Source organism: Prionailurus viverrinus, chromosome B3, assembly GCF_022837055.1.
Source record: "Prionailurus viverrinus isolate Anna chromosome B3, UM_Priviv_1.0, whole genome shotgun sequence".
Taxonomy (NCBI): domain Eukaryota; kingdom Metazoa; phylum Chordata; class Mammalia; order Carnivora; family Felidae; genus Prionailurus; species Prionailurus viverrinus.
In genome coordinates, this window is record NC_062566.1 from 129,523,638 (window position 1) to 129,547,125 (window position 23,488).

Below are 23,488 nucleotides of genomic sequence, written 5' to 3' on the forward strand. Positions count from 1 at the left end.
GGAGGTGGGGCTGGGGCGAGAGGCAGACAGCTTCTCAAGTCCTGGGCTGTCCCAAGTCGGGGCTACGTAAACACTCCGCCCTTGAGCGTCCCCAGAAGTGAGTCTCTGGAGATACCACCCCTCACCTGCCTCTGCCCCTGCCCCGCGACCTCGCGCCTCTCTCCAAACCCTACGAGTCCCGGGCCCCAGCCTCGGCCGGCGGCCGGCGCGCGGGTGCAGCGAGAGGCGGGGCGCGGTAGGGGCGGGGCCAAGCGGGCAAGGCCCGGCCTCTCGCAGGGCCGCTCGGCGCGAGGCAACCGCGGTCGTGGCGGAGGGATACGGATCTCCATATATATACCGCGGGGAGCAGGCTCGCACTTCGGCAGTGGTGCTGAGAGCCTCGCGGGCGCGGCGCCGTTACTCGCAGTCGGGCGGCGGCAGCGGCACAGCGCTGAGCGCACACCGCGCCTTAGCAGCAGCAGCAGCAGCAGCAGCGGAGGCACCCCCGCCGTCACAGCCTCTGCGCTGGTGCAGCCACCCTCGCTCCCTCTGCTCTTCCTCCCTTCGCTCGCACCATGGTAGGTCGGGAGTGGTAAACGGCGGCATAGCAGCTCTCTGCCCATGATTTCTTCCCAAATTTTTAGTTCAGCCCCCCCTTTTGGTGGAGGGGAGGTCCTTTTTTCCGGGTGTTACGCAGCAACTGCGGTTAAGAAGGACGCATTTCGGATTTGCATGTCGCTTTCCTCGGCCAGGGTTTCTTCTTAAATTTTGGTCCCTCTTGGAGCTGGACTTGGCTGTGGGCTGTGCGCCGGCAGGGGCTCCGGCCGCAGCAGCACCGGGGCCTTCCGCATCCACCTCCTCCCCCCAGCCCCGCACCACTGCATCCAGCGCGCCGCACCCGGGCTTCCCGCAGCGCTGCGCCTGGGCCGGGGCCCGGGTGGGGGGGTGGGGGAGCCGGGCGGGGCCGGGCGCTCGATACCCCCACCCCCCTCCGCCTTCAGCCCGGGGCACGGAGGCGGCGGGTCGGGAGGGCTGCAGAGAATGAATGGGCCCACGCTAGCCGGTGGCGCACATTGCTCGGGCCGGGGCGTGGGGGGCGCCGTCCGCGTCTACCTCCTCCCCCACCCCGCGACCCTGCTGCGCGTTCGGGCCCAGCCGCTTTCCCTCCTCCCTCCCGGGGGGCGCGGCGCGGGCGTGGGCTGGGAAGGAAGGAGCCGGGGAAGGGTGGGGTGGGGGCAGGAAGGCGAGGGGTGGGGGGCGGAGAGGGCGGAAGCGGCGGGCCGGCCGCCCTGCGCCCGGGCGGGGCCCTGCGGTGTGGCCGGGCTCGTGTCTCCCTGTTTCGCACCCCTGCAGCCCCCCTACCCAGTGCGGTAGTGAAGGCGTGCGTGATCCTCAGTACATCGGGAGGTCCCTTCCCGCGGGAGGCGCTCGGCTTGCGCTAATTGGGGCGGGGGGGGGGGCGGGGGAGGAGGGAGCTGGCGCGCGGCTCGGTTTCCATTAGAGACGCAAAGTTTCTGCTTTAGGAGGAGGCGGCGGCGCGGCGGGCTCGCCGCCTGGGGGAGCAGAAGCGGGTGGGAGGCGCGGGGCGGGCTTGGCCCCCTCTCGCCGCGCGGTCCCGTAGCGGGGGTGGGAGTGGGGGTGGCCCTGGTCTGGGAGGGGCGCTGTCCCCGCCCTGGGGCACCCTCGCTCCTCCGCACCCCGCCTGCTCGCGGGGCACGCACCCCTGCCTGGCCCCTAGCCACTTTGCAGTCCGCAGGGAGATGCCCTCCACGTTTCCGCTTTCTCTGCGGCCTCTAGATTGCCAGATGCGCCTGTGCGCCTCGCCGGGTGTGTTCTCTACAGCCCCCTTCCTCCCTTGGGCGGGCAGGGCTGACATCACTCACAGCGTTTTCTGGCTTGGCGGGGTGGGGAGTTTCAGGGCACCTTTGCCCCTAGGCCAAAGCGATTTGGGGGCGGGTATTTCTTTGTCGAATAAGGCTGCTGATGGTATCAAAAACCTCTCCAAGAGAGTTTTGCGGTGAGGTGGGACTGTGCTCCCCCAATAAGGTGACAGCTTCTCTTTCGAGGTGTGGCACCGCTTCCTGTTGTACAAAGACAGATGTCCTGACGTTACATAAATCATCGGGTCTCCTTCTTTCGATGTAAAGAAAACCATCTTCCGGTGACTGGGGTAGAAAGGAAGGAAGACCCAATTCTAATTTGAAAAAATAAGTCCCCCCCCCCTCCCCAAACAAATAAATTGGAACGTTCTTATTGGGAAAGTTTTCATTTAAGAGTTCGAGTAAACATGACTTGGTTAGCTTTCTGTTAGAACTTGCTTTGTAACTGGCTTCACTAGGTGGTGTCCTTCATTAAAATAAAAATACATATTAGCTCTCCTTGCATTCTCAAATTCCTCTGGCTGGAGGCACAGGTTCCGTGTTGCAGAGATCAGACAATACAAGTGAGAATTACCTTCATGGCCATTACCACCTCAAGTAAAGTGTGTTTATTATGAGCAGCTCTTGGTAGAGTAAATATTCTCTGGCAAAGTTAATAGCTACTTCTTTTCCAGAAAAGAGAAGGTGTAGTCTTACAATTGTTGTGTACTTTATGTGTACTTAACGTTTGCAGTTTTGTAACAGCTCAGTTGTAGGATGGTTCCATTTTTTCCTGGCTTCTTCGTCAAAGATAATTTGAGGGCATCAGCCATAATAAATGGTAGGCTTTTAAGACATAACTGCCTAATTTAAACAAAGCATTTATTACATGGAAATCAAGTTAGGTGGGGTAACCCATTGCCGTAAATTTATTTTTTTCCACTTCATTGTGTCTCATAAAATAGATCTAAAAGCCTCTTAATCCACTCCAATGCCATTACGTAACGCCTATTCGGAGATTTTGGAGCTCCCGCAGCAATGCGCAAGGTGCGCTAAAAGCCTGCCCCTGGATGCGATCCTGGCTGTGGTGACAGCAGCCTCAGACTAGGATCCTTGGATGGAAGGGGGGACTGCGGTATCCCTGGCGCAGTAGGTGGCGCTCTTCTTTCTCAGAGCTTGTGGCTGCATCCTATGCGGTGTGGCCTTTTGCCGCTAGAGGTGCCATTTTTCAAATTATGAACTGACCCTTCCTTAGGGAGACCTCAGCACATCGCCTTAGGCCCAGCCAAGAAAACCTGAAGTACAGTGTTGTCACTTCTTTGTCACCGTTTGTTTTTAAAATGGGTTTCATTTAAGGGCAGTGCTACCGTGTGGGGATGGTTGTCTTTTTTTTTTTTTTTTTTTAAAAGGTCAATATTAAAAGTATAATTGGGAAAACTATGTTGCCCTCAGTCAACTCTTGTGCATTGAGTTATAACCTCTTCTTTCTTTATCTAGGCTGATCAGCTGACCGAAGAGCAGATTGCTGGTAAGTTGCTGACTTCAGGGGGTTCCAGGAGACCAGAACTAGGCACGATTGTGTGGGTGGCTTCTCTGACCCTTCCCCCCCAATAATGTGAGCAGTTTTCTAAGAATTGATTTAAATGGAAACAATATGCAGAGATATTTAGGTCAGGAGTGAATTCCTTGCCAGTGTTTCAGAGGCAACGTGGAAGGAAGTGGAGGTGGGAATACTTGTTCCGCGCTGGAGTGTTTGACTGAACGAACGTCCTGGTGTTCAGGGCTCCGCACGTAATGAGATGGTGCTGAGCCTGCTCCTCGCAAATGGAGTTTAGAATTCTTATGCCACGGGGCTTTTAGTAATTCACTGCGAAGGCTTGGGCTTGCTGTTTGGAAATAAATGGGAAAATGAGCGTTAGGACTACTATAATCATTGGAAAGGGAGTTAGTTGAGATTCTAGCTTTTAGTGTTCCTTGGAAGACTTTTTTTGAGGATGATTCTGTTCAGGAAGCCAGGAATACGCCTTTGAGATGTTAAGTGCCATGTAGAGAGAACAGCCTGGTTACCTGGGACTGTATGTTTCTAGGAACCGCTTCATGTTGTTATGAAACCAGGAGTTCTTATGGCTGTAGAAATTTAACAGGAAGGGGCCTGAAGGGAACTTGCTGACCAATCTTCACTTGTCAGATTGGATTGAGGACTAACTTAAGTGTGTTTAAGCTTAGTTTTCTTGAAAAACGTGAGACTACTGTGGTTTTGCTTTATGGACTGCTGAATGGAGGCCAGTCCAACAGGACTGTTGTGGTCTTTATTTTAGCAGATAAAGACCAGGCAGTTACTGATAATTCCCAAACTTGGACGGTTTGCTTTGGCAAGCCCAAGGAAAGTGTGTGCTGTGCCTGGGTTGGATAAAGACGTTCATTCTAAAGGGTACGCTTTTGTTTTCAGAGTTCAAGGAAGCTTTCTCCCTATTTGACAAAGATGGCGATGGTACCATCACAACAAAGGAACTTGGAACCGTCATGAGGTCACTGGGTCAGAACCCAACAGAAGCCGAATTGCAGGATATGATCAACGAGGTGGATGCTGACGGTGAGGGCTTAGACCTATGAATGAGTGTCAGCGTTGTGTAATGCAAGTTCAGACATGTCACAAGATTGTCTTTCAGGTCCCCAGAGCAAAGCACATGCACCGCAGTGGTTGCCTTACAGCCGTTGACAAGGAAAATAGAAGATTATGGGCCTGCCTTTGGCTGTGCTCACTGTCTAGAACATTTCCTGGATCAGATCGCTGATTTGTTCTTTTCTACTTGCCGTGACCTACAGCTCAATCTTTTATCAACTGGCCCATGAGTCTGCACTGAGTCCTGTGGGGGAAGTAAAAAAAAAAAAAAAAAAAAATACCCATAGACCTTTTAAAAGAGCTTACTGTCTGTCTCTGGAGGAGTGGGAAGTGAAGGTGGGAAAAGAGCACTCTTAGAATTGAGTACAGGCGTGAGCTGTGGATGTGTTTGTGCCAGAGAATTTTGAAGATCACGTGAAGCTTGGAGAGATGGGGTGCTTGGTGACTGTACGGAGTAGATTTATAGAATCTACTAGAAGAAGAAGATAAATAAGGTGCAGAGCAAGAAGGAACAAGCAGTAACCCCTGTAACAGTCGGTCACCAATTGGTCATCCATTTCTCTGGACTCTAGAAGAGTGGAGAGTAGACCTTATCTTGCTCACTTCTATCAGTAAACAATTTCTGAGCGTTCCCCTCTTGAAAAAAAAAAAAAGACACCATGTGTTTGTGGAAACCATATATACATGTACTGTATAACATTGTAGAACATGGGTAATTTTTCAAAAGATGAGCTAAGAATAAACAGTTTGGATCTAGACTCTTTTCTAGATGATTGGCTTGGTGTAGTAGCCATTTAAATAAATGTGGTATCCTAAGGTGATAAAGTAGAGTTAAACTTGTCTGATCACATTTAGAAGCAGGGGCTTGGGGCGAGCTCTTTAACAAGTGGTTTCAGCCCATTTGGGCTACTTCAGAAAGAGTTTTCATCCATATTAGTGTTGTTTTGGAAAGGAGATAGCTCATAATTCTCTTGCGTTTGATTGCTAAGGCCATCTGGGAACATGGAGTGGCTGCCTCCTGTTTCATGTGGAGCCTGGGAAACTGCTTAGGGACCCGCAACTGGCAAAGTGTCTTGGGCCCTTAGATTGTATGGAACAAGGAGAGAGAAGTTGTCTGGGGCTACAGAATCTAACACTTTGCGATGAATAAGTGTGATGCCTGAGGACGTCTTCTCTGCATGGCTAGGAGATGGCACTTCAAATAATTTTTGTCTTGTGTGAATGTCATTAATGCTTTAAAATTTTGGAGGCCAAAATGACTTAAAGGGGTCTTTGAATTACTATTTTGATTTAAAGGTACTTGCTTGTGAAAATGAGTACTTAACCTAAGGCTTTTTCCCTCTAGTTTTGTTTCCATTTAATGCAAGTTACCCTGTTAATCTGGTGGCTTGTCTCTGGAGGTGGTTCACGTAACTCTTCGTTTTAGAGGGGAAGTTGTTGGGAATACTGGCTGTAGAACACATTCTTCTGACACTGTTTCCTAAATGTTTACGGTTCTGAGCTATGAAAACACTTCCGAGCCTTGCCCTTAATGGGAAACAAACAAAGATACGGAATTGGAGAGAAAAAGATTAGTGGACTTACAATGTGGTTGAGAAACACCTTCTGGAGAAGACTTTGTGACGGTTTATGGTCTGTGGCATAACAAAGTCAGTTTTTCCCCTCCCGTAATTCTTTTCTTCTGTGAGAATGTTTGGTTGTATTGGCAGGCCAGTTCTGAGCCTTTCCCGGCATCACTGGCCAAGGCAGAGTTAGGTCGGAGTGGTCACCCTCACTCAGGGGGACGGCGCTCTCCAAAGCCTCTCTCGGGAATGGAAGGGAGCTGTGCTCTTTCTCTCGAACTGTACACCCCCCCATTAGTGGTCAAGAGGCCACGTGTGCACTTTCTTTTGCATCGTTAAATGATATCCTGGGCACCGATTGCTAGTTTGAATTACCACGTATCATGTGAAATTACCCTGCAAAGTGTTTAAACAGTTTAGACTTATAAATGGTTTTACCTAATAAAATAATTTACCAGTTTGTGCCAGTGAGGCTTCAACCATTCCGTAAAGTGCTTTTAAGATTATCACTGCCAGGTAGCATTACTGGAGCATTTCTTTTACGTGAGCTTTTGTTTTTTAATTTAAGGTAATGGCACCATTGACTTCCCAGAATTTTTGACTATGATGGCTAGAAAAATGAAAGATACAGACAGTGAAGAAGAAATTCGCGAGGCATTCCGAGTCTTTGACAAGGTAATCCTGCATCTGTGTTGCAGACGGTACTTACATATGGCTTTTAATTTTTTTCCCCTATCGTTTCTAAATGCTCTGACAATCTGTTCTCTAGTTAGCACACTTAAAGCTAATTGCTGGGGCCCTGTTATCTCACTTTCAAATATCCTGACTTCTGCAGCCCTCTTATTGGGTGAGAGTAAGCATAGTAAGTAGTGGCGAGTTCTGAGCCAAGTTCTTGGTTGTTACTTTCAGTTTGTTAGCTTTTGCAAAGCCCCTGCGTTCTCTGGGGTCGCTGAGTGTATGCACGTAGTCGGTAAGCGGGGAGAGGGGGCCGGACCGGAGATGTGCAGGCTGTATGCAGAAGTGGCAGTACTGGGAGAGGGGATGATGAAGTCACAGACCTGCTCAGCTGCCGCCGTCAGTAACAAGGCTCCACGTTCACAGGATGGCAACGGTTACATCAGTGCGGCAGAACTACGTCACGTCATGACAAACTTAGGCGAAAAACTAACAGATGAAGAAGTAGATGAAATGATCAGAGAAGCAGATATCGATGGAGACGGGCAAGTCAACTATGAAGGTAAAACACTACAATTTCCTTAGCTTAGTTTTGAATAGACTTCCCTTTGGTGTCTGTAAACAAGCTAACTGCTTCACTAGACAGGGGTCTTTTTGGTTTGTTTTTAATGCAGAAGAGAGCTGACGTGTCCATGAAAGCTACTTTTGAAGATAACCCAAAGCTATGATTATTTGTCTTTTCAGAATTCGTACAGATGATGACTGCAAAGTGAAGACCTACTTTCAACTCCTTTTTTCCCCCCTCTAGAAGAATCAAATTGAATCTTTTACTTACCTCTTGCAAAAAAAAAAAAAAAAAAAAGTTCATTTACTCATTCTGTTTCTATATAGCAAAACTGAATGTCAAAAGTACCTTCTGTCCACACACACAAAATCTGCATGTATTGGTTGGTGGTCCTGTCCCCTAAAGATGAAGCGCTACACATCAGTTTTACGATATAAATACTTGTACTACCTTAACGATAAGGAAGCACTTAGTGGACTCCTTGCAGTTCCATTTGCTAATGATTACTACACTGTTTGGGCTGGCCAGTTTTTCATGCATGCAGCTTGACGATTGAGCACAGTCAGGCCTTTGTATTAAAAACGAAAAATGAAAAAACAAATTTAAAAAAACCTGTTTCAAATGGGTTCTAGTTCAATTTGTTAGTATAAATTGTCATAGCGGGTTTACTGAAAACAAACCTTTAAAATTGGTTTACCTCAGGATGCTGTGCAGAAAAATGGGTGAAGGATAGATAGACCGTCTAGACGCGGCCCCACAGAGCAGGACGGCCCCCTGTACTTCGTGCGCCCCCACCCGTGGTGACAGTGACACATCCTGCCGGCATCCTGTGCGTGTTGGTTTAGCGTTGTCCGCATTGTACCAGAGAGCGAGATGGGTGTTGGGCTGTCACCATTCACACAAATTTTTGAAAAGAAACCTTTACCAAGGGAGCATCTTTGGACTCTCTGTTTTTAAAACCTCCTGAACCTGACTTGGAGCCAGCAGAGGTAGGCTGTGGCTGTGGACTCTTCAGCACAACCATCAACATTGCTGTTCAAGAAATTACAATTTAACGTCCATTCCAAGTTGTAAATGCTAGTCTTTTTTTTTTTTTTTTTTCCAATAAAAAGACCATTAACTTAAAGTGGTGTTAAATGCTTTGTAAAGCTGAGATCTAAACGGGGACAAGGCAGTTGGAGGAGAGGTTTAACCATTTAACGCCCACAGCCCAGAATCGGGCTTCTCGCCCTCCCGACATCCCAGCACCGACCTCTGAGCGTGAGACCTTGCCTAAAGCCGGGCAGATAGCAACTGCTTCGTCCTGTCCATAGGCACGTAGGTCTACTTGTATTTTCACTGGGGGGAGGTGGGGAGTGAAGGCCGGGAGCTTCATGATTATTCAGGCAGCGGAGCTCTTAAGGAAGGAAAAAAACCCACTTTTTCTCAAGCATGTACTTCGGGGTTCTTCTCAGTCGTGCTGCCGATTACCTGTTTTATGTAACTACTTGAGACCATCTGTGCAAGAGACATGGTTTTGTGTGTCTGTAATTCAATCCTCGCCGGGTGGTAGGAGCACGAGGTCCCTTCTTAGCCAGTCTTCGTGCCTAAAAGACACTACCGGTCCCCTTTGATTGATGACTTTTCATTTATACTACTTTCCTTAGCCTCCTTTTCTTTTCTATTGTTTTGTTTTGTTTTGTTTTCCTGCAGTGGACTTGACACTTTGCTTTCTTTCTCCCAAGTAGTCCCCAGCCTGAAAGTAAACAACTCCAGCATGGAGTGGATTTTGTGTCTAATTATAAACCTGTAACCAAAACTGAGATGCTGACACTGGTCTTTGCGGTGGGATTGGTGTTCTCTAAAAGCCCCTTTAAAGACAGAATGCATTTAGCGTAGAACTCTTTTTTCTGCAATGAAGGCTGGAGGTGCGTCTTTCAGGGTGTCAACTGGTCGTAGCTTACCAGTAAGGAGATGGGGGTTTCAAGAGTGTTCGTGGGCGGTTTTAATTTGCCTGGGACAGCAGCAGGCTGCCAGTGAGGCAGCGAGAAGCTCTTGGCAGCCAAACGGGTGCATTCGGGGCTGGTTTATAGAGACCCTTGGCTTCTCCCTCTCCTACTCCCTGTCTTTCTGGCATTTTGCAGCCTGTTAGATTTCCTGCCGGAGGGATAGGTCAGAGCCGTGGAGAGGAGCCCACCCATCTGCTGCTGGTCCTTAGACTGGGCGGTTGTAGAAGAGAAGGTGACTGAACTAGAGATGGCTTTCAGAGTTCCCTGGATCTGGAAGGAGCACCTGAGAACACCTTAGAGGTTCTTCTGGTGAGACAGTGAGGACCGAGGGCTCCTGGACGTTTCTTGCAGGGAGGCCAAGTGTTGACCCATCGCGGGCCTGTGTTCAGTGGCCTCTCCGTAGCGTCAAAGAGGGATGGGGGTGATTTAACTTGTTTTCAAAACTTTGCCTTCTGTCTTAACTCTTTCGTCAAGTCTTTTTCTAGAAGCTGGGTGGGCTCCATTTAAGCGGTCCCACAATCCTTCGTGAAAGACCGTTCATGAAGTCAGAGTCTTACATGGCCAGCATCCTGGATGGGAAGTGAAGCCTTGCCCCCAGGGAGTGCTGAGTTCAGCTTGGCGTCGAGGGGCAGCCCAGTCCGCTGTAGCCTTTTTTTTTCCCCTCTGGCTTTTGAGGGGATGACCAGCCCAGATTGGGCGTTTGCAGGCTGCACAAGTTTGTGAGAGGAAATAGCTGGATGTGGGGGTCTGTCCCCCTGACGTTGGTTAGCACCTTCCTGTAAACTCTTGCCCCTACTTCTAACTGCTCTATAAATATATACATATATTTATATATATAAAGTGACTAGTTTAACTGGCATCCCGCTTGAGCCTGAGACTTGCCATAAAAAAACTGCTGAGTACTTGGCAAACACTTTCATAGTTTTGTTCTCCATCTGTCTGGGGTAGGTGTTAAGCAAGGCAAATGCATCTCGATGTTTCAGATGGGCTTTTGATGCACTGTTGCCAAGAAAGGCTTTTTTTCTGATTTTTAGACAAATGAATTTTTGCACACTTTAATTGGTGTCTTTCGGCAACACATTGAAAATTAGCTACTGTACATATTTTTATATTCTCTTTATAAATGCATGTCTGACTGTACTTCTAACCTGTATCGTAACGAGCGGCCGTCCGGTAGGCCTCCCTAACTAAGTGCCACCGTGGCACATCAGAGTAGCAGCATATTATTGGCCCCTCAGCGTACTGGGAACTTCTTCCTAAACCAAGAATGTAAATTTGGTCAAGGGTCTGCTCTTGTTTCACTCAATTACTTTAAACCTTTGAACTAATACTGTATATCCTAAATACATCATCCTTTGGGCAGTGACTAGGATTCCACGAATGTGTCTTAACCCGTCCCTTCAGCCGGCAGTTTACGATTTCCTTTTTTTTTTTAAATCCCCTGAAGTTGTCTTCTAGGAGACAGAAATCCTTTGCGGTCTGTATCCCTCGAGTAAGAAGGTAGTGGCGTGGGTGGGGTGTGTGTTCTTTCTCCAGCCCTTCTACTGTTCATTACACACGTCTGTAGCAAAAGATGGCCGTAGTTCTGTTACCGGAGTTAACCCTTCACCATGGCGATTTGCAAAGGAGATGTACTTGAATGTTTCTGTAAATCTTGAGATAAACTGTTTGGAGATTTAACCACCTCTCTGATGGGGGACCAACTCTATGGAAATTGTAAATAAGTTTTATTTATAAACCTGGCACTGTATTCAATAAACATTTCTGCAGCCTTTCATCTCTAACTGCGAACTGTGTAGGTTTTTAGCTTGTATAGCCTCCGATCCCTTCTGCTTAACGGGCGAGGTGCACCTGCCCTCAGATGTTATTCCACCCAGGCTCTAGAACAGTGGGCGAGCATGAGGGGCCAGAAACACCACAGACACATCCCACTATAGCCTTACTCTAGTTTTAAGTTCAAGTGATAATAGCTGACATTTGAACTCAATCTCGTGGCCAATCACTGTATCCGTGCTTGCTTTATGCAGAAAATTCACACCACGAAAAGGTTCATTTCCCTTTAACCTCAGCGTTAATTCCAAGTTTCTTGAGGAATTGTGTGAAGAAATACACTTTACAAATTGGACGGGAATTTTATACCTAAGCCCATATTACTTCCGCCCACGTCAAGAGCAGGGCGGCCAAGGAAACGGGGTGGGATGCAACTTTACAACCTTGGAGTTGAAACCTTCCCCTGTTCCGATCCTGTTCAGACCCTGGTCCTAGGCAAAGTTCTCTAGCAGGAAAGTCCACCTGTTTTCCTGAAGGATCTTTTCCAGGTTGCTTTGCCCGTTTCCTTCTGCACAGAATCCGTGAGAGAGCCAGAAAGAAGGGGAAAGGTCATAGGGGAAGCCCCTGCTTTGGTCAGAAGGCTTGAGACCCGCTTCCAGGGAGCATTTGGCCCCTTCTGTATACAGGAGCTGAACTAAAGGATGTGGACACCACTGTGGAGACAGAGCCCCTCTGCCTGACACTTTAGGCCTGGCTCTTTGTTTTTGGTTCTTTCCCTCTGGAGCTGTGGACAGGTGCTTCCCTTCTCTGGGCCCCAGTTTCCTCCTTGGTAAAAGAAGATTTTTAGACTAGGTGGCTTTCTAGGATTCTGGCCAACCCAGCTTGGCATCACTTGGTGTTTAAATTGAAATTGCAGCCTAAGGGGTGGGAGGCAGAATAGTGCGGGCGTGCTATACGCTTCGAGGTGACAATTGGGATTTTTAAAGTGTCAGCAGCTCCATGTTGGGAGTGGAGTGAGGGGTAAGCTTGCTGTTCAGACTGACGTCAGGTGGGGCACCTGGGTGACTCAGTGAGAATTTGACTCTTGATTTTGGCTCAGGTCATGATCTCACGGTTCATGAGACGGGGCTGTGTTGGGTTCTGCGCTGACAGCATGGAGACTGCTTGGGATTCTCTCTCTGCCCCTCCCCCCCACTCACGCTATCTCGCTCTCTCTCAAAATAAACATATATATGAAGACTGTGATGTAATATTGGAACGTGGGTCAGAGAAACTGATCATTAAGTGACTTCCGTCCTCCTCCTGGGATGGAAATAGGAAGCTCTCTGCCTGCAAGAGATTCAGTCCAAGTGGCAACGTCATCTGGATTTTCAGCAGCTTTGGTTCAGGAAACACACACACACACACACACACACACACACACACACACATTTCCGATTTGAGCTGAACTTCCCCGGGCACTGGGGGCTGGAGCACCCAGTGACTCAAGATGCCTTAGAAGGAAATAAAACTTGAAAGTTTTTTTATAGCTTGGAGCTTCTCTCTCACTGCCCTCCACCCTCTGCCAGGGAGCAGGAGGAGTTAGCTGACTCCAGAACCCCACGGGAGAGCAGATGAGGCCAGAGGAGCCGGCCGGCTTCCCCGCCTCTCCCATTGACAATCCCTGAACTTGAGTTAAAAAAAAAAAAAAAAAAAAAAGCAGTTTTCTTCAGAAGCATTATGTTCTGCCTCTGTGTCAGCAACCTTTGGAGTGAGTATGTATGTATTTACACACTCAGATATTATTAGAAATGTCTCATTTGAAAGTTTTATTTTCACTTACAGAGATGAAGGGGAAAAATCTGGAGGTACTTCCACTAAGAAGATAATTTCTTATATTTTGTGTTATTGTCTTTCTATCCTGGTGGTATGTAAACATGTGCAGTTTGCTAATAATTTTTTTTAATGTTTTATTTCATTTTTTGAGAGAGAGAGACAGAATGCAAGCAGGGGAGGGGCAGAGAGGGAGACACAGAATCTGAAGCAGGCTCCAGGCTCTGAGCTGTCAGCACAGAGCCCAACGCAGGGATCGAACCCACAAACCACAAGAGTATGACCTGAGCCCAAGTCAGACGCTTAACCGACAGCCACCCAGACACCCCTACGGTTTGCTTTTAAACTAATTTACTTCCCCTTGTTGGGTCTTACTATATACCCTCAGGCTGTGACTTTCTTTTTTAATTACCGTGTTTTAGAGTAAAAGATTTTTTTTTTCCCTCACAGAGATTGGTACCAGAGGCAAGATTTGAGATAATGGATTATAAAAAGAAAATGGGAAATAAATGAAGAAGTAATTATAAACTAATACTTTAGTTAAAAGGACTAGATCAGGGGCACCTGGGTGGCTCAGTCAGTTGAGCATGTGATTTTGGCTCAGGACGTGATCTCATGGTTCGTTGATTCAAGCCCCACGTCAGGCTCTGTGCTGACAGCTCGGAGCCCGGAGCCTGCTTCGGATTCTGTGTCTCCCTCTCTCTCTGCCCCTCCCCCATTCACACTCTGTCTCTGTCTCTCAAAAATGAATAAATGTAAAAAAAATAAAAATAAAAAAAGGACTAGATACATTGTAGGTCAAACTCAGTGCAAATGCCCATATCTGGTGATTCTCAAACTTTTGGGAACACTTGACCATGACAAGAAGCTTGTTACCTCAACAGGCAGCCAGTCCCATTTTTACAAAAGTATGTCTGTGATTCTAAAAGAAATGTTTATTGTAGAAAATCTGTGATCTCAAATGACCCCACTACTATGTAAAATATACTTAATGCTTAGTATTACCTTCCAGAATTTTTTCTCACCATATGGATGCAGAGAGACAATGGACAAAATTGGATCTGTAGGTACGGTTTTTATTTTTAAATTAAGCATAATATTCTTTATTATATACAGTTACATATTGTGTATATTATATACATATATAATCTTTTGATTATGCTTTTTCTTGATCTATAATTCATGTACCATAAAATTCACCCTTTTCATAGTGGTTTTTAATATATTCACAAATTGTGCAGCCATCAATATTATCTAATTTTAGAGCATTTTCTTTTTTTTTTTAATTTTTTTTTTCAACGTTTATTTATTTTTGGGACAGAGAGAGACAGAGCATGAACGGGGGAGGGGCAGAGAGAGAGGGAGACACAGAATTGGAAACTGGCTCCAGGCTCTGAGCCATCAGCCCAGAGCCTGACGCGGGGCTCGAACTCCCGGACCATGAGATCGTGACCTGGCTGAAGTCGGACGCTTAACCGACTGCGCCACCCAGGTGCCCCTAGAGCATTTTCATTACCCCAAAAAGTAGCCCTTAGCAGTCACTCCCTATTCTCTCTTACCCCTACCCCTGGCAACCATGAACCTACTTTGTGTGTCTACAGATTTACCTATTATGGACATTTCATATAAATGGAATCATGTATTCATAATTTTTTCTCCTCTCTTTTTTACTTTTTATGCTGAACATTCCTCCATATACTTCAATTCTTAGACACAATTTTTAGGAGCTGACTACATGACTATGGCCTACTTTCGTTAACGATCCCCTAGTAAAGGCCATTTGGCACATTCCATTTTGAGCAGCTCTAAGTGTGAGAACATTCTTAATAGGTTGACCTCTTCCTTTTAGCTTCTCCTCATTGATTCCACGTCAGCCTGGTGGAGCTATCACTGGACATCTAATCCTGTTTCTACGCTGTAGACCTTTGGTCTTTTCCACTTCCACACAGCCCTCCTTAAATCTTCAGGCTTGGGGTGCCTGGGTGGCTGGGTCGGTATGACTCTTGATTTCGGCTCAGGTCACGATCTCATGGTTCATGAGTTCAAGCCCTGTGTTGGGCTCCGTGCGACAGCGTGGAGCCTGCTTAGGATTCTCTCTTTCTCGCTCTCTGCCCCTCCGCCTCCTCTCTTTCTCTCTTCTCTCTCAAAAAAAAAATTACAAAAAACTCTTCAGTCCTAGTATTTACTTTTTGTTGTTGTTGTTCTTTTTTTAAGACTGCTCTGAGCTGGGGCGCCTGGGTGGCTCAGTTGGTTAAACATCCAACTTCAGCTCAGGTCATGGTCTCACGGTCTGTGAGTTCGAGCCCCGCATCGGGCTCCGTGCTGACAGCTCAGAGCGTGGAGTCTGCTTCGGATTCTGTGTCTCCCTCTCTCTCTGCCCCTCCCCTGCTCATGCTCTGTCTCTATCTGTCTCAAAAATAAATAAAAACAAAAAAAAAAGAAAAAAAAAAGACTGCTCTGAGAGTAATCAACAAAATATAGTGAAATTCACTCAGATTCTGTATTCAGACAGACTTCTGCATTCAAATCTTGCCTTCCCAAGCCATACAATTTGGCAGGTGACAGCTTGGTGCCTTAGTAGCCTCAAGGCGGTTGCAAGAGTGAGATTACGGAGATCCTCTGGCTTGGCGGCAAGCACGTGGAAGGTGCTTAAACGCTTTCTTCTTCCACGAGGTATGAATTCTGTTACTGCAGAAGAAAACGAGGCCAGGTTTCCAGTTTCCTTTGTTTGATCCATCTCCTGTTGGCTCTTGGGAGTTGCCACTTCCTCTCTTTGTTCAAAACACATAAACCTTCTGGTTAGTTAGCTTCTCATCCCTTTGGGAACCTGATGACAGTTGCCAGTGTCTAGTCTTCTGGTATCGGCTCCCCAGAGCTCACGGGCAAGCCTTCTGGACCCTCAGCGGGGCCAGGCGTAAAGGCCTCTGTCAGTGTTCTCCCTAGGTGTGCCTGCATGGGAAGAGCTGTAGCATCTTTGGGCACTTGCAGGCTGGGCCTTCTCTGGAGAATGATCAAGGTACCATTCTTGTTAAAGGTCCATCTTAATGGAAGCAATTGACCCCATGCGGGAGAGGGCAGTGGTGAAGCCCTCTCTTCCTTCTCAGGGAACATCTCATTACCTTCTGTCCCTGGCAGAGGACTACCTCTTCCTGCTCCAGTTCTATCAGAATTCTGACTGGTCCTTGAGAAATGCTCACTGCCCCCAGCTGGGAGCCCTACTCTCTAGGATGGCTGGACCTGGCCCAAACTTGTCTAACACCATGGAAAGTAAAGCCACCTGGTCGCATCCTGCCTCTTCTCTTCTCTGCCAAACTTGATCTTCACCTGGAACATGTCATATGACATGCCTTGGCTCCCAAGACCTGATTCCAACTCAGTATCAGAGACACCTCCCCAAACCCCAGAAGTGGGCAATGACCCAATGGTCAGCTAAATCTTATGTGAGCACATCTTTTTTTGAAGGGTTCTGGAAGGAAATTCAGAGTCTGGACACAGCTGTTTAAACGGGGCAAATCCTTTAACTCAGCCTTGCCCATAACTGCTTAGTCTTTCCATTCAGGCTGCCACCTGTAATCAGGAAGGAATATATATATATATATATATATATATATATATATATATATACGCGCACACACACACACACACACACATACATATATATGTATATACTTTTTTTTTTTTTTGCTTGCTGGGAGAGCCAGCTGATTAAGGGAATGAGTGAGAGGGTTGTATTCTAATTATTTGTTCTCAGGTTTGATGCCTACAACGTTTAGAGCTCTGAATCAGAGGGCTTCTAAATATGGGAAGACTCAGTCTCTACCTTTTGAGGAGCTTTTGCAGGCTTTTCAAAGAAACAGTAACTACAACTACCAAGCAGCATGCTGATGAATAACATATACCAACTTGAATACATAAGAACTGATGCAGACATAGCATAACAATGTATAAAACAAAAATCGACAACAACAGGAATAACAAATCCATCATCATAGAGATTTTAGCATTCTTCTCCCAGTAATGAAGAAACCAGGCAGACAATAGCACATTTGAACTACACAATTCACAAGTTTGATCTTGCATATATGTAGAACATTTTATCCAGCAATTAGAGATTTCAGATTGCAAATACTAATTAGGTCTTAATAATAGTTATAAATTAATAAACTATTATATTATTATAATGTATACTTATAAATACAAATATATAAATAACTATTAATGTCAATAATAAAATTAATAAGGACGATATTAAATAGAGAATTAAGATTGACTATATATTAGGTCATAAAGTAAATCTCAACAAACACTTTTTTTAACGCTTATTTATTTTTTTGTTTTTTTTTTAAATTTTTAAATGTTTATTTAATTTTGACAGAGGGAGAGAGACAGAGCACGAGTGGGGGAGGGGCAGAGAGAGAGACACACAGAATCTGAAGCAGGCTCCAGGCTCTGAGCTGTCAGCACAGAGCCCGACACGGGGCTCGAACTCACAGACCGTGAGATCATGACCTGAGCCGAAGTCGGGTGCTCCACCGACTGAGCCACCCAGATGCCCCAATGCTTATTTGTTTTTGAGAGAAAGCACAAATGAGGGAGGAGCAGAGAGAGGGGGAGATAGGATCCAAAGCAGGCTCTGCGCTGACAGCAGAGAGCCTGATGTAGGGCTCGAACTCAGGAACTGCGAGATCATGACCTGAGCTGAAGTCGGATGCTTAACCAACTGAGCCACCCAGGCACCGCCTCAATGAACATCTAAAAAAAAAACCTTTCACATTGACTATGTTATAACAATGCAATGGATGAAAAATAACTTAAAAAAATACAACTTTAAAAATACGCATTTGTTTTGAAAATTAAAGCCCATTTCTAATAACACATGGGTCCAAAAAGAAATAATGAAAATCTAGAAAATATTTAGGACTGAATGAAAACAAAATTCTGCATTTCAAAGCTGTAGGATACAGCTTAGAAATGTATAGCATTAAAATAATTATAATAGAAAAGAAGAAAAGCCAAAAATAAATAAGGTAAATATGCAGCTTAAGTTAGAAAAAGAATAGAATAAGCCCAAGAGAACAGAAGGGAAGTATCAAAGATAACCACAGGTACAAAATACAAAACAAAACACAAAGCAGCGGTAGTGAAAAGAAGATCAACGAAGACAGACAAAGATGGCTCTTTGAAACGATTATTAGGAAGAGTGTGGCAGTTTGTAAAAAACTAAAAATATAATTACCCTCTGATCTAGCAATCCCACTTCTGGGTATATAATCAAAAGAATTGAAAGCAGAGACTGAAATAGACATTTGTAAACTCATGTCCACAGCAGCATTATTGACAATAGCTGAAAGGTAGAAGCAACCCAAGTGTCCGTCAGTGGGTGGATGGATGAGCAAAATGTGGTGTAGACAGACAGTGGAATATTATTCAGTCTTAAAAAGGGAGGAACTGCTGACACGTGCTAACACATAAATTAACCTTGAAGGCATTGTGCTAAGTGAAAGAAGCCACTCAGGAAAGGACATGAATCCACGTTCATGAGGTCCCTAGAGTAATCAAATTCACAGAGACAGAAGGTAGAATTTCTAGGTGGATGCCAGAGAGGGGAGAAGGGGGAATCCTTTGCTAAATGGGTCAAGTTCCAGTTTTGCAAGATAAAAAAGTTCTTTGGGGGCGCCTGGGTGGCTCCATCGATTAAGCATCCGACATTTCAAGTCAGGTCATGATCTTACTTGAGTTCGTAAGTTCGAGCCCCACATCAGGCTCTGCTCTGACAATAGGAGCCTACTTGGGCTTCTTCATCTCTCTCTCTCTCTTTTTGCCCCTCCCTCACGCTCTCTCTCTCAAAATAAATAAATACACTTAAAAAAATTGTTTTTAAGTTCTTTGGAGACCGATGGTGGTGGTGGCTGTACAGCAATGTGAACGTACTTAATGTCACTTAACTGTACACTTAAAGATGGCTAAAATGGTAAATTTATGTTATGCATATTTTACCACAATTTTTTTTAAGTTAAAAACGTGGAGAGAACATTACAGGAAGATAATGTCATCCTGGAAGTTGCTTATATTGCAGATGATGTTTTGTCTTCTGTTTCATTGATTTGATTTCCCCCCCTCTTACTTCACCATTAATATATTGTGTAATTATTCTAGCTTAAATTTTTTTTTAACATGTTTATTTATTTTTGAGAGACAGAGAGAGACAGAGCACCAGCAGGGGAGGGGCAGAGGGAGAGGGAGACACAGAATCTGAAGCAGGCTCCAGGCTCCAAGCTGTCAGCACAGAGCCCGATGTGGGGCTTGAACCCATGAACCGTGAGATCATGACCTGAGCCAAAGTCAGCTGCTTAACTGACTGAGCCACCCAGCTGCCCCTAGTATAGCTTTACAATAGAAGCTAATTCCTGGCATTTCAAGTAAAAAAAAAAAATGCTAGAAATGTCAGGCAGTGCTTATGAAAAAAATGTTAGAAACAAAAATGGAGACATAACCACAAATAAAGCAGAGATTTTTTAAAAAAAAAGCATATTATGAAACTTTGATGCCAGTAAATATGAAAACTTAGGTAAAAGAAACAATTCCTTAGAGAAGAGAACTGACTTAAGAAGAAGTAGAAAACTTAAAGCAAACTATAACCATTCAAGAACTCTAATCGGTAGTTAAAAATATATCTACCTGTAGCGAATATCTGTCAAATTGTGCCATTCTTCCCTCTGAGACATGAGGTCTTTATCTCATCCCCTGGAATCTAAGTGGGCACTGTGACTATTTTGACCAATGGCACACAGTAGAAAGGATGTGCTCATGTCTGGGTCCATGCCTTAAGAAAACTGAATTTTTCCAATTCTGTCCTTGGAACATTCGGAAGGCCCTGAGACCTTCATGCTGGAGAGGCCACATGTAGATGTTGGGCCAAGCCTTCCTTCTGCTGTCCCTACCAAGGTGGCCAACGTGTAAGGCCATCTTGGACCCCCTAGACAGGGCTACTGGCCAGCTGAAAACCACTGAGTAACCTCAGTTGACCTCTGGCCACAATGCTTGTCCCTTCACTATAGGATGATTGGCTCCTTCTCAGCCTGTGGGTCTCAGCTTTGATGCTTCCTCTTCAAGAATCCTTCCCTAACCATCCTCTATAAGACTCTACAAAACCCTGTCTCCATTAAGCAGCCACTTCCCATTCCCCCTTCCTCCAGCCCATGACCACCACTAATCTGTTCTAATTTATTGATTCAGGATATTTCATATAGATAGAATCACACAGTATGTGGCCTATCGCGTCTGGCTTCTTTCACTTAGCATTTGCTTTGAAGTTTCATCTACACTGTCACAGGTTTCAGTGCTTTGTTCCTTTTTTATGGCTGAATAATACTCCACTGTATAGTTAGACCACAATTTGAGCCAAGCTGGGCTGGGAACTTGGTTCTCTTGCCCCAAACTTCAGATTCCTGTCTCTGAAATAGTGAGAAGGGACACCTTATATCACACTCCTGTGGAAGGGTGAGGCGCGGGCTCTCTGTGAAACCAACCCACCTGTCCAGCTTGCAGATACAAACCTTCATACAGCCATGCATACACATGCAGGGCAACCGGCAAGATAATGAATAGTTAAAGCCCTCTTTCCCTCCACCGACTAGAACACTCTCTTTCCTTCGCTGGAGCAGAGTTGGGAGTTAACTCTTCAACTGGAGACTCATTGGGTCAGGGGTCCAGGGAGGATCTGAGATAACAAGAAGGTACTTGGGTGTTTGGGGCAGTGATTTTTTTTTTTTTTTTTTTTTTTTTACCAGCAGGTAAGGATGTTTTAAAATATTTTAAGACTGTTAAGGCCACGATGTATGTGGCAGGTGAACCTCAAGGTCGCACACCTATGAACACCAGCACGTCCGCAGACACTGACAAGACACGCATCTTCACACCCATGCATGCACCCTGCCCAAAACCAGACTTCCTGACCTCCTGCAGTTAGTTTTCCTCGAGTGAGGCCAGAGCTGGGCTGACCCAGGCGGCACGCTGCCAGCTTGCTAATATTTCCCTCGGCTCTGGCCCGAGAAGCTTCGGGGAAAAACCCACTCACATCCTGAACTCTCACCTGCTCTGGGCGGGCTTTCAGGCTTCCTGGCCTGGGTGTCATGGCAAGTGGCCGCGGTTCCACCCTGCTCTTCCCTCTGCCAAACACGTTCGCAGGGAGAAAAACCCACCCCGCACAGGGTTTCTCCAGAGTCCTCCTTGGATAGAGGCCTGCGGGATGGGCTGTCTGGTTTGTCTACCTTTTGGAGCTGGGATAACTCTAGGATAACTTGTTCAGGCTCTTCACTTACCAGGTGAAGAATTAGGTCCCAAACGTGGGAGGAGAACCAACCAAAGTCACACATGGTGAGGGTGGTGAGACCAGGGCAGAACCCAGGCCTTCTGATGACCCAAATACCACTTTCTACCCCGGCAAGAGACAGATGGCGATTCCCTGCCTGGGAGCACTTGTTACCTCCTGTCCAGTGCCCCCTCGGGCGAGATGGCTTGACTGGTCTGCTCTCTCCTTGAGTTCTGCCCCGTGACCATCCTGAAGGCCTGCCTTGGACCAGCTCCCCTCAGGACTTCCCCATCCTGTGGCCCGCTCTCCTGTTTCCAGAAGTGAATGTGTTCTGGGACCGGCCAGATGACAAACATTCCCTCCCTGTAAGGAACTCCTTCGTGGGGGGTGTGTGTGGCCTTAGCTGGGTTGGAACTCAACCTTCCCGGCCGGGCACCCTCTCTGCGTGGGGCACAGGCAATGCTCGCTCTAGATGAGCTGGGCGGTGGCCACGGATGCAGCAAGGCCTCGAGGACCCCTCGGGGGCATCCAGATTCTGACAGATGGGGAAGAGGTTCATGCACGCACAGAAAGCTCTGGATGCACCCTGAGGGGTTTGCAGTGGGGAGCCAGAGAGCCTGTGGTACGGGCTGTTCCCCATTTACCCCAGGACTCCTCTCTGCTCAGCTCTGCCCAGGTTTGGTGCCCCGGAAGAGGCTGATCCGTCTCCAGTGCACGAAGGGCTTCTGGTTGGGTGTAGCCAGAGGCCGGCACCATGGAGACTGAAGGGCGGAGGGGTGTGGGTCCCTGCTGGGTCGTGAGTCAGCAGGGACTGTGTCCCAGGGGCTGGGACGCCTGGCAGAGGGACACAGCTCTGTGGAGCAGGCCTCTCTATAGCCCCCGTACCTTGTCCCCCTGTCCTGGCAGGCTTAGGGGCTGGTGCTGGGGAGGTGCTGCTGGGGGCAGGCGCTTAGCCCTGGGGAGCTTCAACATCCCACACTGGCTTCCTTAACCCTGTCCACACCTGCAAACAGCCCCAATCTCCCTGTGTGAAGGGGCCCTGTGTCCTGCGGGCACCCTGGCTGGGTTCACAACCCTGCGTGTCAGGACCAACAGTTGACAAGCACCAGTCTAGAAGATGAGGGAACAGCAGAAATGACAGTAATGGTGACTCTGGGGACTCAGGCTGGGAAATGGCAAGCAAGAAGGAGGCTCACCCCCCAGAATAGTCTCCACTGAGCAGAATTCTGAGCACAGCTATCGCCCAGGCTCAACTGGGGGCCCTGGGGGCTGAGGCTGGAGAGCCACTGAACCACACAGTGAAGGGGACTGTCCTGGCTCCCAGCAGGAAGAGGCCAAGATAGCGCTCCCCAAGCCCAGGCAGCCTGCGGGAGTGGCAGGGGGTGGGGCAGGTCCCCAAAGGTAGGGAGCTAGGGAGACCCAGGCAAGCCTTCTTCTCCACCCCCACTCCCAGTCAGCCCACAGGGAATCGACCTGGGCCTCTAGCATGCCTGTGAACTTCTTGGACCTTGAGGGAATAGACCTGAGCCTTAGGGAGATGTGAGAGGGGGTGGGGTCAGCATGAGTGTTAGTTCTGGGTTCAGCTTTCCCACTAATTAGCGACAGAACCCCAGGGGGCAGCTCCTTAGCACTGGGGCTACAGCTGTCCCCCTCCCACACCTGGACTCTGGGACTTTGATCCAAATCTACTTGAGAAGCTACCGAGAGCTGCCTCGGCTTCTCTAGAAAATTGGAGAGAACAAAGAAGCAAACTTACCAGTTACCATGGAAACCATCCAAAATTTAAAAGACTAAAAAAAAAAACCCAGTTTAATATCTCAAAAACCCTCTTGTTGGTTTGTGTGTGTGTGTGTGTCCCCTTTCAAAAACACACGCTCCCTTACAAATCCACATTAGTCTGATGAGACAGGGGATGAGGACCAGAAAAGGATTCGGGATCTCTGGGGGCCGCGGCGTCCCCAGAATTAGTTTTAGGGTTTAAATTAAAACAGGAATAAACATTTGAAATGCAAAAGATCTAAATCCTCAGTCTCCACTGATGAAAAAGAGGTAAAAGCTCTTTGCTGGATTAAAAGGGAGAGAAGATGGGAGGGTGGGGGAGGGGGGGCAGATGGCGCACACTGGTCCCCGGTGTCTGAGGGAAGGTGGGGAACCACGGCTCCCTCCGGGGCTCAGCCGTCCTTCCAGCACCCTGTCCCATCCCCCCTCTCTCTGCAGGGCCCGAGAAGTGAGGACCCCGAATGAGGCATCCCCCGTATCGCGTGGCGTTGGTGTGGGCGAGTGGGGACTGAGCTAACTTTCTATTTTGTGGAGGCCATTGGTTGTGCCACTGCCTAAATGCTGG

The 23,488-nt window shown here is 47.3% G+C and overlaps 1 protein-coding gene across 1 annotated transcript; it reads left to right on the forward strand.

The window, feature by feature from the left end:
• The first annotated feature begins 346 nt into the window (after window positions 1-346).
• On the forward strand, window positions 347-8,389 carry CALM1 (calmodulin 1). The gene is made up of 6 exons (XM_047863111.1): window positions 347-557; window positions 3,336-3,366; window positions 4,288-4,431; window positions 6,592-6,698; window positions 7,125-7,260; window positions 7,443-8,389. Exons 1-6 carry the CDS (start codon window positions 555-557, stop codon window positions 7,469-7,471), a joined length of 450 nt encoding a protein of 149 aa, XP_047719067.1. The 5' UTR covers window positions 347-554; the 3' UTR covers window positions 7,472-8,389.
• The last annotated feature ends 15,099 nt before the right edge of the window (window positions 8,390-23,488 follow it).

Bases quoted from the DNA above. Each gene is read 5' to 3' on its own strand.
- CALM1 (XM_047863111.1), top strand. The intron at 4,432-6,591 runs GTGAGGGCTTAG...TTTTAATTTAAG, and splicing joins CAACGAGGTGGATGCTGACG to GTAATGGCACCATTGACTTC. The intron at 7,261-7,442 runs GTAAAACACTAC...TTGTCTTTTCAG, and splicing joins CGGGCAAGTCAACTATGAAG to AATTCGTACAGATGATGACT.